General features: G+C 62.6%; 3 protein-coding genes across 3 annotated transcripts; all 3 read left to right on the top strand.

Annotated features, from left to right (window-relative positions):
* Positions 1-527: 527 nt before the first annotated feature.
* On the top strand, positions 528-3509 carry SCGR1 (phosphoglycan beta 1,3 galactosyltransferase; the record flags this gene model as incomplete). The annotated part of the gene is made up of 1 exon (XM_001462728.1): positions 528-3509. One exon carries the CDS (start codon positions 528-530, stop codon positions 3507-3509), a length of 2982 nt encoding a protein of 993 aa, XP_001462765.1.
* Positions 3510-4828: 1319 nt separating this feature from the next.
* SCA1 (phosphoglycan beta 1,2 arabinosyltransferase) lies at positions 4829-7327 on the top strand (the record flags this gene model as incomplete). The annotated part of the gene is made up of 1 exon (XM_001462727.1): positions 4829-7327. The coding sequence occupies one exon, from the start codon at positions 4829-4831 to the stop codon at positions 7325-7327; it is 2499 nt and encodes an 832-aa protein (XP_001462764.1).
* A 3614-nt stretch (positions 7328-10941) lies between these two features.
* Positions 10942-13533, top strand: SCGR2 (phosphoglycan beta 1,3 galactosyltransferase; the record flags this gene model as incomplete). The annotated part of the gene is made up of 1 exon (XM_001462726.2): positions 10942-13533. One exon carries the CDS (start codon positions 10942-10944, stop codon positions 13531-13533), a length of 2592 nt encoding a protein of 863 aa, XP_001462763.2.
* Between the last annotated feature and the right edge of the window lie 1276 nt (positions 13534-14809).

Below are 14809 nucleotides of genomic sequence, written 5' to 3'. Positions count from 1 at the left end.
TATATATATGTATATATATCGTTGCGCTCCTCTGCACGCTCTCTCGAGGAATTTTTTTTTTCGAGTTTGCTTGCACTTCCGCGTTTTGGCAGAACAGCGCCTAGATCACGAAAGGCACTGTGCACGTGCGTGGGTGCGGCCCAGCAGATCCGTGCATCTATACGCACACACCGTAGGCACTTGCACTTGAGGTGCGGCGCCGCATCACACCGCTTGTTGTGTTTCTCTTAGCCCTCCTTTCCCCCTCCCCCGCATCATTTTCTGCGCATCCCGTTGGTCTTCCGCTCCGACTCTCGCTTCGCTTGCTGTTGTTGTTGTGGGGATTTTGTGTATTCGTTTTCGTCGCCGCCCCCACTCTTTCGTTCTTCGTCGTCTCCCGCCGCAGTGCTGCTTGCGCTTTTACGTTTGCCGATCCCGTGCGCTGCGTGCGTGTGCGTGTGCCCGCACCGGTGCATCTGCCATCCCGCGCTTGCTTCTACCTCTCTGTTACGCTTGCGTCTTCTGCCTACGCCGCTCAAGAGCTTGCAATGTCGGATGGGGAGCACCTCCGGCAGGGCCATCTTAGCAGCTTAGCTCTGGTGCTGAACCGATACGGAGCCGACGACGATGGAGGAGGCGGCGGCCCCACTGCATACAGGTGTAAGGCAAGCAAGGCCAACGGCGCTCTAGCGAGTAGTGCGACAACCCAGAGCGTCATGGGTACCGGAAGAACGGACCAGGACGGCTGGAGAGGCGCATCCTCGCAGCACCCATCCGGACGCGGCTCGCAGCATGCATCTGCCCACACAGTAAACTCGGCACCAACATTGCCATTGCCGCCGCAGCCGCCTCACATGCTCGCGGCGATGAAGATAGCGTCCGTCGCCCACACAACACCGGTGCCACCAATGAAGGCTCACGGAAGCACCTGCTCCATGTGGGGTGAGCTCCACGTGGCTGCTGGAGCTGCCGCTGTGGAGGGCAGCGTGCGGCCCAACCGACGCGACAGAGCAGGTTTAGAAGAGAACGATGCCCGACTTCTTCCACTGTTCTTGCCATCCGCGCCGTCTGCGGCCGCGGCTGCCCCACCAGGCACCTTCAGAGGAAGCAACTGGCACCGTCGGCCGTGCGCGTGCTGGCGGGGGAGATGCTCGCAGGTGTGGCTGCGGATGGGCTCCGCTGCCCAGACAGGTCACAGGTGGCTGCGGCGATGCCTGAGGGGGACGCTCGAGGATGCAGAGCGAGAGAAAGGTGCCAGTCGACGGCAGAAACGGAAACTCGGGGTGCGAGGGTTTCTCCTGGTCAGCATTGTCTGCATCGCGCTCATGGTCTTCGGCGTCTACAGCTGTGTTGTGCGTCGACTGCGTCGACCCCATGTGCCGAGCTGGAACGGCACGCTGTCCATCCTTGTCCAGCACGAGGATGCGCCGCGGCGCATGCGCCTCCAGTACTCGCGAAAGGTCAAGTGGATCCACCTGCCGTCGTGGACGCTGAGGGTGGTGCCGGCACGCTGCGAGGATTGCCTCGATCATGACACGTATGTGATCGCGCTGCAGCGGGCTGTCGATGGACTGGAACGAATGCAGCGTGAGGACAACGCGAGACAGCGAGCCGAGTTGCAGGCGCCCCATCAGCAGCAGGAGGGTCACCAGCCAGATGCCTTTGGAGTCGGTAGCGGCGCCGCCTTTAATGTTGGTGCACACGGTGAGACAGCGGCGCCGCTCACGACGGCGGCCTTGGAGGATCTCCTCAAGGCGAAAGGCGGCCCATACGCGGTGTTCGCCAACATCGGCGCGCCACTGGGAAAGATTGGCCCCATGCTGTTCGCGATGCGCAGCGTGACCGACGGCGTCGACGTGGAAGCCGAGCTGCCTCGCTGGAAATGGCTGCGACACGCCAGCATCTCCTCGGAAGCCCGCGCTGTGAGGCCACCACCCTACATCGCCGTCATGGGCATCCACTCCGCTGACACCGTTTCCCATGCTCAGCTGCGGGATGCGCAGCGCAGCACGTGGTTCCGCTACACCGTTGTTGCCCGCAGCGAGAACGACTTTCAAGGACGTCTTCTGCCCCTGTACATCATCGCGGCACAGGAGCGCGAGGCGGCGACGGACCCGACATGGGTAGGCCAGGATGAAGACACCGGGCCTGCGGCTGCGGCGGAGTTTTATCGACCGACGCTACAGGAGTTCGCTGACGCGACCAACTTCTACCGCGCACTTGCCGTGTCGCTTTCGAGCGGAGGCGCGGCGCTTGGCGGTTTCTCATATCGTCAGCGACGCATGTCGCTCCGGCCGGAGTGGGGCACATCGGATTTGACGAGCTCTCCTTGTGATCACATTATCTCATCTACGGTGCACGGCAGCGCCGACAGCCCGCGACCACCGCTGGCGGTGCTGGCCGAGCACCTTCGGCTTCCCATTATTCCAGCGTTCACCGCGGCAGCGCGCTTCTTGTGCGAGGCGTCGAGCGGTCTTTGGATGGAGGCTCTTCAGCACAGCGACGTGCTGTGGATCGATATGCTGGCGGACCGCAGAGAGACAGCGAAGACGGAGAGGGGTGACAGCCGCTGGAGGATGGCGGCGCAGGTGGGCATGACCCAGAGGACGGTACTGTGGCTGGAGTACGCCTACCACGCCTTCCCTGACGCGCCCTTCATTGTCAAGAGTTACGATGACATATACATAAAAGTGCCACAGATAGTGAGCGACTTCGCCTACGTTTTAAATGGTCGGCGGCACCGCGACCTCGACGCAAACTTGATGGACAATGACGGCAACGCACCGCTTCCCGTCGACGCTGTCAGTGGTGCTGGTGATACGCTGCGCACCGGCGCCCCACTTGGCTCCGCCTCTCAGCTGCGCCTGCCACACTCACCAGAGAGCGAGTGCGTGCACTGGGGTCTTCGAGATGAGAAGCGCTTTTTACAGAGGCAACACATGATGACTCGCAAACTGGCGCGCGTCGTGTTGGAGAAACCGCAGGAAGCCTACGGAACCAAAGGACTGCGGGACGTGGCGCTGCTGTCCATGCGCGACTTCAACCCCATCTTCGCCGACATCTACACCGAAGTCGCGATGACCGAGGAGGATCGCTTCATCGGAAGCGTTCTGCACGGCCGACGCGCGCGTGCCGCGCAGCTCTGTCCGCATCGCCGCATCACGCGCGTAGAGGAAACCATGTCCCGCTTTCACGATCTGCGGCGCGACGCCCGTGGTATCGTGACGTGGGCGTCTGTGGCACTGCACCGCTGCACCCCGGCGGACATGTACTACTTGCACACGAACTACTTTGTGGAGGAGCACCGGCTGAGCGGCGGCACCACGCCAGCCGAGGCGGCGGCGGCCGAGAAGGCGGCGCAGGAGCGTGGGGCACAGTGGATACGCGCGAACATAAACGCCTCGCTGGGGCCCGGCTGGGATAACCTGAACCCGGTGCTGTGGGTGCCCTACAGCGCACACCCGGAGGATGCGAAGCCAGGAATCTTTCTTGTGCAAGACGGTGTGGCCGTGTACAATATCACCTTTTAAAAATGGGATCGCGACACGCTGAAAGCGGGCGGGCGGGCGGGCGCGTGCGTGCGTGTGTTCATGAGGGCGCCGTGCGTGATGGCGGTACGTTACGGGGTCGCGTGCGCAGTTGTCGAGCGAGGTGTGCGGCTCGTGTGTGCGATGCCCCCTTCCCTTGCGCGCGTTGGAGAGACTTCAGCACCCACGCGTGCCCAGCGCGCACACCTTGCCTGCTCGATCAGCTAATCCAGGAAACCTGAGGCGCGCGCTGCAGCGCCACAGGCGCGGTGCTGAACTCCGCATCATGGTAATGGTGATGGTGGTGGTGGCGGGGGCGTCTGCAGCAGTCGTGGCGTTTCGTGCGTCCTTCCGCCGAGGTGTTCCCCTTGTTTGCTTTCTTCGCGCCTGCGGCTTCCACTGCGGTGGACTGCACTCGTTGCACCCGGCACTCTCCCAGTGCCACGGCTTCTGTGCATGGCATGTAAGAAGGATAATGATATACCTCTCGTTTCACGTTTTTTTTTTGGTGCATGCCTTCCGCACCAGCGGCGCCTGTGATGAGGAGGCAGCTGGGCGATATCACGGGACTGAATACTATATCGCCTTGGAATCGACCGGGGTGGGTGGGGTGGTGAGGAGACTCCGGCACTCGCTGAGCGCGGTCTTGCTTATGCCGGAGGCGCTCGCTTATCTTCCCGCGCCCCCCCCCTGCTTCCTCCTCTCCCCTCCCCTCCGTGCAGGGTGTCGATGCTCCACAGCCGCGCAAGAACGAAACCAGAATTGCAACAGACAGAGAGTAGTCTAGGCGCTGAAGTACGGCGTGGAAGAGACGGCGGTGCGCGTGTGCGTGCGTGCGCACCCGTCTGCCGCTTCTTTTTTTCTTTGCGCCCAGGACGCTCCTGGGTAGTAAGTCGATTGGTGTTCCTCTGCAGGTTGAGTTGCTCACCCCCCGCCCCTTGATGCACTGACGAGGCGCAGTTGGACTAACATACCCGAAAACCAAAAAAAAAAGGAAATTGGACAACGAAAAAGCGTTGCACCCGGCTGTGGACGAGAGCGCTGTCGCGCGTTGCTCAAACATGGCCTACGACTGCATGCGCGCGTGCGTGCACGAACGACGGCGCTTGCGCGGTCCTTTTCCATTCTCCTGCTGCCCGTCCTCCCCCCACTTCCTTCAGCCACGCCGACACGCTTCTCTTCTCTTCTCTCTTCTTCTTCCTCTTGCGGCGCGTCATGCAAGCTCGCGCCAACGACCAGACCTTCGCTACTCGCACCACTTTCAACGCTCAGTTCTTCCGCGCTGCTGTGTTTTGGTGTAGAGGAGGGAGCACACGATCTCGATGAGGGGGGACAGCACAGCGTCGCTCGGCCTCACGGCAAGGGCCTCCGAAACTCACTCATGTGCTGAGGGGCGAAACCAGACGGGTACGCAAGTGACACAGCTGTCGCACGCACATAGCAGGCCCTCTTTTCCTCGGCGTCACCACCGCTGTGCCATGCTCGTCAGCTGCATCACAATTATGTACTTGCTCTGCACGCTGCAGTTCCTCATCGTTGAACCCGACGTGAGCCGTGAGAATGCCGCCGTTTCAGGCCACGAGACGAGGACCAACATATCCTCGCCCGCGATAAGGTTCATGGCGAATGAACTAGAGCTGCCACCCATCCGCGTGATGGCTGCCGATCACGCATGCGCTGTGTGCACCAACGGTGTGGTGTATGCTCAAACCGGCGAAGAGGGCGGTCCCGCTGCTGCGGCGAGCAGGCCTGACAACGTGACCGCTATGGTGTGCCGCAAGGTTTTAAAGGAGGAGGTCGATGTGCTGACATCCGTCGAGGAGTGCGTGGCGCGGCTGCACCGCCTCGGAATGCTGCATGCGGTCGCAACCCGCGAGGAGGACGTGAACGCGTCGTGCGTGCGTGTGACGGTGCCCGCGATTGTGGGCCGCATGAGCGGTGGCAGTGACTCATGCCCCGCGTTCCTGGCTGAGATACGTCCGGGGATCGATAAGCATGCGAAGTTGCAGGTGTGGTTTCCGCGCATGCCGTCGTGGCCGCTACCGGGGAGCCGCGCGCTGCCGTACGTCGGGACTGCGGCTGTGCGTGACACGGACGTTGACCGCGACGTTGCGCCGCCCGCGTCGTTAGAGATAACGAGCGACGGCAGCACGATCGTGCTACGGTTTGGCCGTGATACGACGTCGACTGTGCCGGAGGCTTTTGAGCTGCGGTGCCCGACGCACTTCTTCTCCGTCTTGGTTGGGCGCTGGGGCCGCCAGCACAACCAGCTGCAGGAGCTCCTGCACGGCCTCGCCTTTGCTCGCGCGTCGAACCGCACGTATGTGCTGCCATCCTTTACGCCGGATACGAGTTTGCCGTATGTGCGCTACGATGCGTCGAGTCTATACGGGTTCAACGCGATCCGGCGCGAGGGGCGGTACTGCCTCGTCACGAACGCCGAGGTGAAGCTGATCTTCGCGCAGCTGCAGGCGATGGGCGTTGTGATGGACATGCGCCGCGTGGACTACATCGGCGTCTTGAAACCGCCTCTTTCCCCCCCGCAGATGGCGCAGGAGAGAGTCCGCCGGTGGTGGGTGCTTCCACCGGTGCGCGACGGCGTGCGCGAGTACAACCTCGAGAGCTGGCTTGCCGACTCGAGGTCGTCCTCGCCTCCGCTGCACTCCGTGGCGGACCACCGCGCTGACTCGGTGCTGTTCCGCGAGTCTGTGGAGCCGCTGATGGGGGATGATTTGTTTCGCACCCCTACCGAGGCTGAGCAGTACAGCCGCTGGGACCGCATCAAGATGTTCGCTTCGCGCATGCTTGAGGTGCTTGGCGGCGACCACGTGGGCGACGACGCGGCAGGTGAGGCCGCGCAGGTGCGGATGGCCGTGTTGTCCGGCGTGGTGGCGTATTTCCTTCACCCGCAACTGGAGGAGGTGACGCGGCTGTTCGGGCTGCTGCGCCCGTCCGCGCATGTGTCTGCGGAGGTGGATCGTGTGTACTCGAAGAGTGCTGCAGCGCTTGGGTGGCCGACGGCTGGTTCGACCAAGGACGCTGACGGGCGGCTTGTGATGCGCGACACACTACGGCCTGCAAACTTCAAGGGCGTGATCGGGATTCATGCGCGCCGTCGTGAGCGTACGTGCCGTGCCGAGGCCATGCGTCTCTGGGGCACAAACTTCGCGCTGACGGTCGACAGGTACACCGTCGACAGCACGAACCCGAACTGGGCTGGCGTGAACTCGACGGTGTCAAGCATCGAGAGCGACTGCTCGTGGACTGCGGGGTCTGCGGTGGAGCTGTACCTGCAGTACGCGCACTGGCTTAGGGCAAACATGTCGGCCACGTTTGGCCACGATCACGTGCCGACGAGCTATGTTGCGTACGACGACCAGAGTGGGCCGATGGCAGACAACATGGAGAGGGTGATGCAGCGACTTCCCGCGGCGGTGATCGTGAAGGGCATCGGCAACGTAACCGCGCAGTACCCGCGACGTTTTGTGGCGTCGTACGACAGCCGCATCAAAACCAGTTTTAAAGCTGTTTACAGTGCTGCGCGGGCGAAGGCGGAAAAAAAGCTGCAGGTGCCCGCAAAATCGTCGAATTACTCTACGCTGCTGCAGAAGGCGTTGGTGAACACTTTATACGAGCCTGGTTTGAGGGAGATGCAGGCCATGTCGTTCGACTACATCGTGCTCACGAACACGGGGGTGTTCCGCGGCAACGTCATCTCGTCTGTGGCGACGAACGTGATGCTGCGCCGTTGGGGCCGTGGACTCCCCTCTCATGGTTTACTGGCTGGGTACCTCGAGTCGTTTTACAAGGGCTTCTTCTGAGCGGAGGCTGCCGTTGTTGTTTTGCTCGCTACTCACTAGCTGGAACGTGAAGGGCGCGGCCGTTACGCGAGGGGCTGGGATTGAGCGCGGGTAGGGAGGGGGGGGGAGACACCTCACGGAGAGTTTTGTGCTGGTCTGCACGGGATGAGTGTGGAAGAGGGAGGAGGGGTGCCTTCCACATGGTGGCTCCTTCGCGTGGCTGTGTAGTGGCGTGGCGTGTAGAGGCGAAGTGTGTGGCACGCACGCGGAGGGCATAATGGTGCGTCGGCTGCATTTCTTGTTTTCTGGACGGGCGGGCGGCGTATGTTGACCTCCTCGGCGGTGTGGTAGCGGCACGTAAAGCGTGAACGTCCCGCTCGGCTTGGCTTCTCGACGCTGCTCACGCTGATTGCCACTAATACAGCAGAGGGTAGGGGTGGAGAGAGGAAGGGGGGGAGTTGTGCGCCGGCGAGGCGCGCTGGTGGTCGTCAGGCGTTGCCACAGGCACGCGGCGAGCTGAACAGTCCCCTTCTCCTTCCCCACGTTTTGTAACTTCCAGCTGTGTTGGGTTTCTACCCCGTGTCTATGCACTGCTGCTATGTCTTTCTCTTCATAATGCACCTGAATGGCGTGTATCTGCCTCCTTTGCTGTGCCGCCCGCGCCAGGTAGACGCCGAAAAAGGCGCCTCTCACATCCGGAGGCGGGTGGGCGCGCGCGAGGTTGTGCTCTGCTGTTGTTTCCGTTATTCTTTACACGTTGTCCGCCTCGATGCGCACGCGCTCGCTGGGCACTCCCCCGTGCCGGCAGCACACGGCGTCGTTCATAGTTTGCGGTAGGCCAGCGGCCGACACGGTGCGAATAGCTCGCGTGTGTCTCCCCCTCTCTTTTCGCTTTCCTTTGAGGCGGTTGGCGCCTCTTTCGGTGTGGTGTGCGTCGGACTCTGCCGTGCCCTCTCCTTCCCCTCCCCTCTGCGCGACGCCGTCGATGTGCGGTGCTGCTGCAGCCTCTTTCCGCCTTCACCGTTAACAAGTAAAAAGCTTTTTCTCCTTCTCTTTCTCCTTATTTTTTTCCTTCTTAATTCCACGATGCCCCCCGCGCGGGGGCGAGGCGTGGGCGACGGTTGAGCTGGCAGTGCGTTGCCGGATCACCTCCGTCGGCGGGCTCGCTGCTACGCCGACGACCTTGCCAACGTTTTGAAAGTAAGGGTGGTGTTGGTGGTGGCGATGCAGCTAACTAGCGCGTTACACATGGGCGACGTGCGCACGCACCTAAGCGTTGCTGTCCTTCCTTCCTCCTTTTCGCTTGCCGCGCCCTTGTTCCTCGGTCGGCAGAGAGAACGAAACCAAGCAAGCGTGCACACCCTGGCCACGTGACCGTGGCGCACAAGAGAGGAGAAGGAGGAGGTCCGTCGGTGCGTGTGCACACGGCCAGTTTTCGCTTGCACGCCTGTGCCCCCCCCCCCGGAAGTGGCGCTTTTCTCGCGTCGCGGCTCTGCAGGGCGTCTCCGTGCTCTGTCATCGTCCTCCCCCTTCGCTTCACCACGATGTGGCACGCTCTCTCAAGCGTGTGTGTGTGTGTTGTGTGTTGTGTGTTGTGTGTGTAGGGGGGAGGGAGGGGACGGCAGAGGGGGGGCGGATGCCGCTTGACCCACCGGCGCGCGCCAATGCGGCGGGTGGCCCTCTGTGAGCGCGCAGGAAAGACTACACGCGCTAGCCGCGGCGCTGCAATGAAAGACCACCGCGGCGAGGGTACTCGTGCTCTCCTCTCTCTGCGTTATGGCGCACAAAAGTATGATGCGTGTGCAGGTGCTCCACCACCATCCCCCTCCACCTTTCCCCCATTCCCCGCCCTGCCCTTCTTCGACTAACAACCGTTGCCATGCTCGATTCGCGACGCATCCGCGCCTCCTCTCCAACGTGCGGCTCGCGTCAGCGCTCCCGCGCCTCGCACCTTTTCCTTTTTTTTCGTTCTCCTGCGTTGTTTCGGTGCGCGTGCGCGCAGGCCGACACCGACACCGACACACACACAGACACACCGGCGAAGAGTCGAATATTGCAGACAGACGTACGCCGACACAGCGCCGATCATCCGATCACGCGTATAAGCAGGAGCCTACGCCGACGGCTATACACGCACATGTATATACTCCCCCTCCTCCTCCTCCTCTTACCTCTCCGTTCGCATAGACGCGCCCCCTCTTCTTTCTGGTGCGCTGCCCTTCGACGTAGTTCTTGCGCTCACCATCGCTGTCGAGCGAATTTGTGCGCGGCTCTTTGGCCTCTCCTCTATCTTCCATCTCGGTTTCCTGCGCACCAGCGTTCGGGGCGGGCCGCGGCACACCTCCACACACACACACACACCACGACCACGACCACGACCACGACCATCTTCTTTTCTGCCTCTACATTACCACCCGCGCTTCAGCCACGCACAAGGAAACCATAGGGTCTCCTTTTCAGCCCCACTCAGGTGCGTTGCTTCTCTTTCTTGCTTAACGGGCGCACGGCCATCAAGGCAGGTCGCGAGATCGACAGGTCCGACCCACCTCCCTGCGCACGCTCACATCCGCAGACATCACGCGTCACGCGTTGTGCTTCACGGCGCACGGCTTATGCGCGTTCCCTTCCTCTTTTCTGCCGGCGGTCTCTCTCTGTCTGTCGTTGACGGGGCCGAATAGTGATCTTGTCTGTTTCTGGACAGCTACGCCACCCTCTCCATCCCCGACCTCTATCCTCAATTATTTTTGTGTGCCCGTTTCCGTGTCTTCTGTCTTTTTTTTTTGCTATTTTTCGGCGTGCCGTCGCGCCGCTTGCTCGCCGTGTCGTTCTCTCACTCTCTGCGAACACTTGTGGGCACGGCGCACGTATCTGCATGCGTGCTGAGCGCTTCGGGTTCTTGTGCTGGTTGCCCTCCCCTCCCCCTTCCCACACACATACACACCCACAAACACACACACACACACACAGGCACATCCATCTCATGGATGCCTGGCCCATCAAGGGGTCTCTAGCCGCTTATCCGCATCCAGCACCAACAGACAAGAGAACGCGCGTTGCAGCACCTGACGTTGAACTCTCTCTTCCTTTCTTGCGTTTCGGGCACTCTTTTCCCCTTCTGCGCTCACCCGCACGCATCGTTGTGGGCCGCCGCCCTTCATCCGGCAGAGGAGCTGTTTGACCTCCGCCTCCCTTCCCCCCTTGCCGAGGCGGGCGACACTCCCGTCTTCTTTCATCTTTTCGTGTGTGTGTGTGTGCCTGCGCGCACCCGACACACATCCCACCACGCTTGTATTGTTTTGCTTTACTTCTTGTTCACGTCTCTGCGCCCTGTTGGCTCGCTATCGTTGTCGGTTCTTCGACTTTGTGGGTGCTGCTGCGGTTGCTGTTTTCGTTTTCAAGCACGAGCCACCGACGCACCTCCTCCGCCACCTCACCTCAGAAGCGCTCGCACGCGCCGACTCTGTCTATCTGTCCGACAGGCTGCCCTATCCGCTGATCAAACAGCATATACTTTCGCGGTGGACATCAGGGGCACACCGAGTGCGCGCGCGCGAGAACGGGGAGAGTGCGAGAGAGAGAGACCCCGAGAGAAAGAGAGGCAGGAGGGAGAGAGGGGGGCCGTGTGTGTGTGCAGCATGGAAGAGGAGTTCGCCAGTAGCGCTGCGAAACGACGCGGCAACGCCGGCGTCGGTGCTGGCTATGTACCACTGCATAGTAGCACCTTCCAGCACCTGACGGCACCTCTTATGCGCAATGACGGGTGCGCTGGAGAACGCACGAAGCTGCAGCACGAATTTTCGAACGACACAAACGAGTATGCCTTCAGCAACTCGTCCACATCGCCGTCGCTCTTTACGGGGCGTGCATGGGCGCTCCGTTCGACCGAGCAGCGCGCACACGCGTCAGCGACCTCCGACCCGAACTTGCCGCGCCCGAAGTGCCCGGCTATCAGCGGCGGCACAGGTAAAACGCGGCATCGACAATCTTTTTTGCATGCGGGTAATCGCCGCCCTCTGCGGCTTGCAATGGCGATGGTCGTCGCCGCCTGCATCCTTCTCTCGTCACTCACCGTGCTGCTATTCCGCGATTCTGCTCTCCCATTAAAGCCGCGGCGTATCTTGAACATCACCACACTGCAGCCGATAGAAGAGCTGAGGGGCTGGGCCCAAGGAACTGGCGTCTTGGTGCAGCATGAGGGCGCCCTGACGCGGCTCGACCTCACTGCTGCTCAGCGAGCCTGTATCGTGGCCGGCACTCCGTATGCCGCCTGCGAGCTGGTCCGCCTCAGCGCCAAAGAGCTGCCCTCGTGGACACTGCACGTTCTGAAAAAGAAGTGCCACGACTGCATGGACACACACACTTACCGCACCACTGTGAAAGCCGTGCAACTGCACAAGCGCCATGGCGTGTACGCGACGTCGTCTGCACCGCTGGGCCGCGTCGGGCCGATGCTGCTGGCGATGACGAGCGTGACGGACGACGTGAATGTGCGCACGGAGCTGCCGCAGTGGGAGTGGCTGCGGCACGTGTACGGTGAAGGGTTTCCGACCGCGGGCGGCGCTGGCGAGGGGGCTGCGCAGCCGCGGACACCGTATCTTGCCGTGATGGGCATCCCGTCGACGGATCAGCCGGCGCGTGCTGCGCTGCGTGAGGCACAGCGCAGGACGTGGCTGACGTACCAGGAGGTGGCGCGCACGGAGAACCACTTCGATGCCGCGCTGCTGGCGCTGTACGTCTTCGCCGCGGTGGAGCCCAAGGTGGCCCCGAATGCATCAGAGAGCTCTTCAGCATCCGCGCGCAACGGCACGTCAGCTGCCGAGCCGAGGCGAGGGCGCCTGAGTGCGCTGCTGCCGACGACGGCGGAGTACAAGGCTGCCACCGAGGCGCTTCTGGCGGCGACTGCGCAGGCCGAGGGCATTGACGACTTGGCCGACGAGGGCATTGTGCAGCGCCGGATGGAGCTCCGCCGCGACTGGAACATCGCTGCCGTCGAGGACACACCGTGTGCGGAGGTGGTCAGCCGCCGCGTGACTGTCGGCGCGGAGACGTCTGCGCTGTCGTACCTGAGCGGCGCCCTGTCGCTCCCCGTGACACCCGCGTTCACGTCGCCGGCGGAGTACGTCTGCCACGCGTCGTCTGCGCTGTGGCAGGAGGCGCTGACGCACCGCAACGTTGTGTGGATCGACATGATGACGGACCGCCGGCCGACCACGAACAAGAAGATCGGCGAGGACGGCAAGTGGGGCCTTCCCGTGGAGGTGGGAATGAGCCAGAAGCTGATCCTGTGGCTGGAGTACGCGTACCACGCCTTCAAGGATGTGCCTTTCATCATCAAGGGCGATGACGATGCCTACGTGAAGGTGCCGCAGTTCCTGAGCGATGTGCGGTACGTGCGCAACGGGGTGAAACGCGGGCGTTTTCCACCGCCGCCGCCACGGCATCCGGTGATGACCGGGGCGGGAGGCTCGCCGACCACACAGGCCGCGACGCCGAGGAGAGTCGTGCACAACTACGATCGGCTGCCAGTGGATAGAACGAAGTGCTTCTACTGGGGCAGCGGCCGCCGCATGCTGGGCGTTCGCTTCAATGCGGGCATGCTGCTCATGCTGCACCGCCGCCTCGCACAGGTTATACTGGAGCCGCCACAAAGCAGCTCCGACGCCGATCTGCGCATGCTGGCGGTGGCAGACTACTCCAACGATCGGAGGTCGCTGTACCGTCAAGCGGGTCTGCATCACGAAGACGTGATGATCGGCGTGACACTCCGGAATCGATATAATCGCTCGATGGAGCTGTGCGATGATGAGACGATCTGGTACGTGAAGGAAGGCTACGACCGCTTCCACGACTTGCATCGCGGGAAGCTGAATACCGTGACGTGGTCAACCGTCGTAGCACACCGCTGCCGACCAGCCGACGCGTATTTCTTGCACTACTACTTCCAGAACGAGTACAGCGCCTCCACCGTGGAGATAGCGCGCGGGGACGATCGGGAGGAGCTGGCGATCGAGGCGGCAGCGGAGTGGGTGGCAGAGCAGCGTAACGCGTTTCCTGACAGTGTACCAGGGTGGGACGATCTGCCGTCGGTGCTGTGGACGCATGGGGCGTCCGCGGCACCGGAGTATGTTGTTGCGACCGGTGACGACGTCGCCGTGTACAACTACAGCTACCAGTACTGGAGGGACAGCTCTACCTTTGTTTGGAACGGCTACAGATCGAGTCGGTGAGACGAGGCGAGGCGCAACCGAACCGAGCGAGGGACAAGCTGCACGGCGGCCACGACGCCAACGTCACCAGGCCGAGGTGGCTGGGACCACCGCACATGAAGAGCCCTGCGTGTGTGCGTGTGCTTGTCGGACGGTGAGCTTCGCGGGAGGGCCCCACGGAACACGTCGCGCCGCTACCTTGCACGCCGGACACGAGCATTTTCGCGCGTGAAGCCGTTGATCAGCAGCGGCAGAACTGCCATGGCAACGGAGCGGGGCGCCGTCTTGGTGAACGCCGTCTCTCGGAATGTCTTGCCGGCCCGCTTTGGTGCCGGAGGGTCTCGCCCCTGCTTCGGATGGCGACCGCTCGGGCTGCGGACTTCGCCCTCTCCATATCCGGCATCCACAGCCGGCCCACCGCAGCTGTACACATGTAGCTCACACACTTGTGTGTCTGTGTGCTTCGCACGCGGCGGCGAACGGGTGGCGCAGGAGGGAAGCAAGCTGAAGGACGGCACGGCTAGATGCTGCCTGTAGTGCCGCGCACATGCTTGTGCAGTTGCGCTTGTATGACCTCCGTGTAGAAAAGGACGATAGACAAGAACACCCGAAGCCATCACTTCCCACCCCCTCCACACCCCCATCGCTGCGGCGAACAGCAGACGAGCGCGACGACGAGCGGAGCGCGATATCCTGCCTCCGTTATTGTCCCGCCGTGCCCGCATGCCCGCACCGATGCTGGCGCGTGCCCCTTCCTCTGCTGCGCACATTGCGGCTGTGGCACCCCCTCTCCCCCTCACACACGCACATATAACACAGAAGGCGTTTCCGGGGGGGTGCGGAGGACACACATACGCCTCAGGGCGCGGTATCGCAGGGCCCGGTGCACTCCCCCACCCCCTCCTATCCCACGCCCATGCCGAACCGCCTCTCGTCATGACGGGGCCCGGTGCCTGCGACGTGGCGAGGATAACGCGATCCATCGCAGCAGATGCCGGCGGTGAGCACGCTTGCGCCATCCATATGATGGGCAACGCGCCAGCGCGGCCCACACCCGCGGCCCTCGCACGGCCCACTCGTGCGGGGTGCCTGAGCCCCCGCGATGGGGCGGGGCGGGATGCACCAGGGGTGGTGACCGGCATGGTTGGGGAGCGGGTGCGAGGCCGCCCAGCGGAGCGGCTAGGTGGATGTGTGTGGGCAGCGTTTTGGGGGCGGAGGCGGTGCTCCGCCGACGGCGTCGGGTGCGGGGAGTGGGGAGGGGGGTGAGTCGAGCGGCGTGTGGACCTCGTGTTGTGTG

The sequence above is a fragment of the Leishmania infantum genome, chromosome 2 (genome assembly GCF_000002875.2).
Source record: "Leishmania infantum JPCM5 genome chromosome 2".
In the NCBI taxonomy this organism is placed as follows: Eukaryota; Euglenozoa; class Kinetoplastea; order Trypanosomatida; family Trypanosomatidae; genus Leishmania; species Leishmania infantum.
This window is presented reverse-complemented; position numbering and strand designations above follow the sequence as displayed.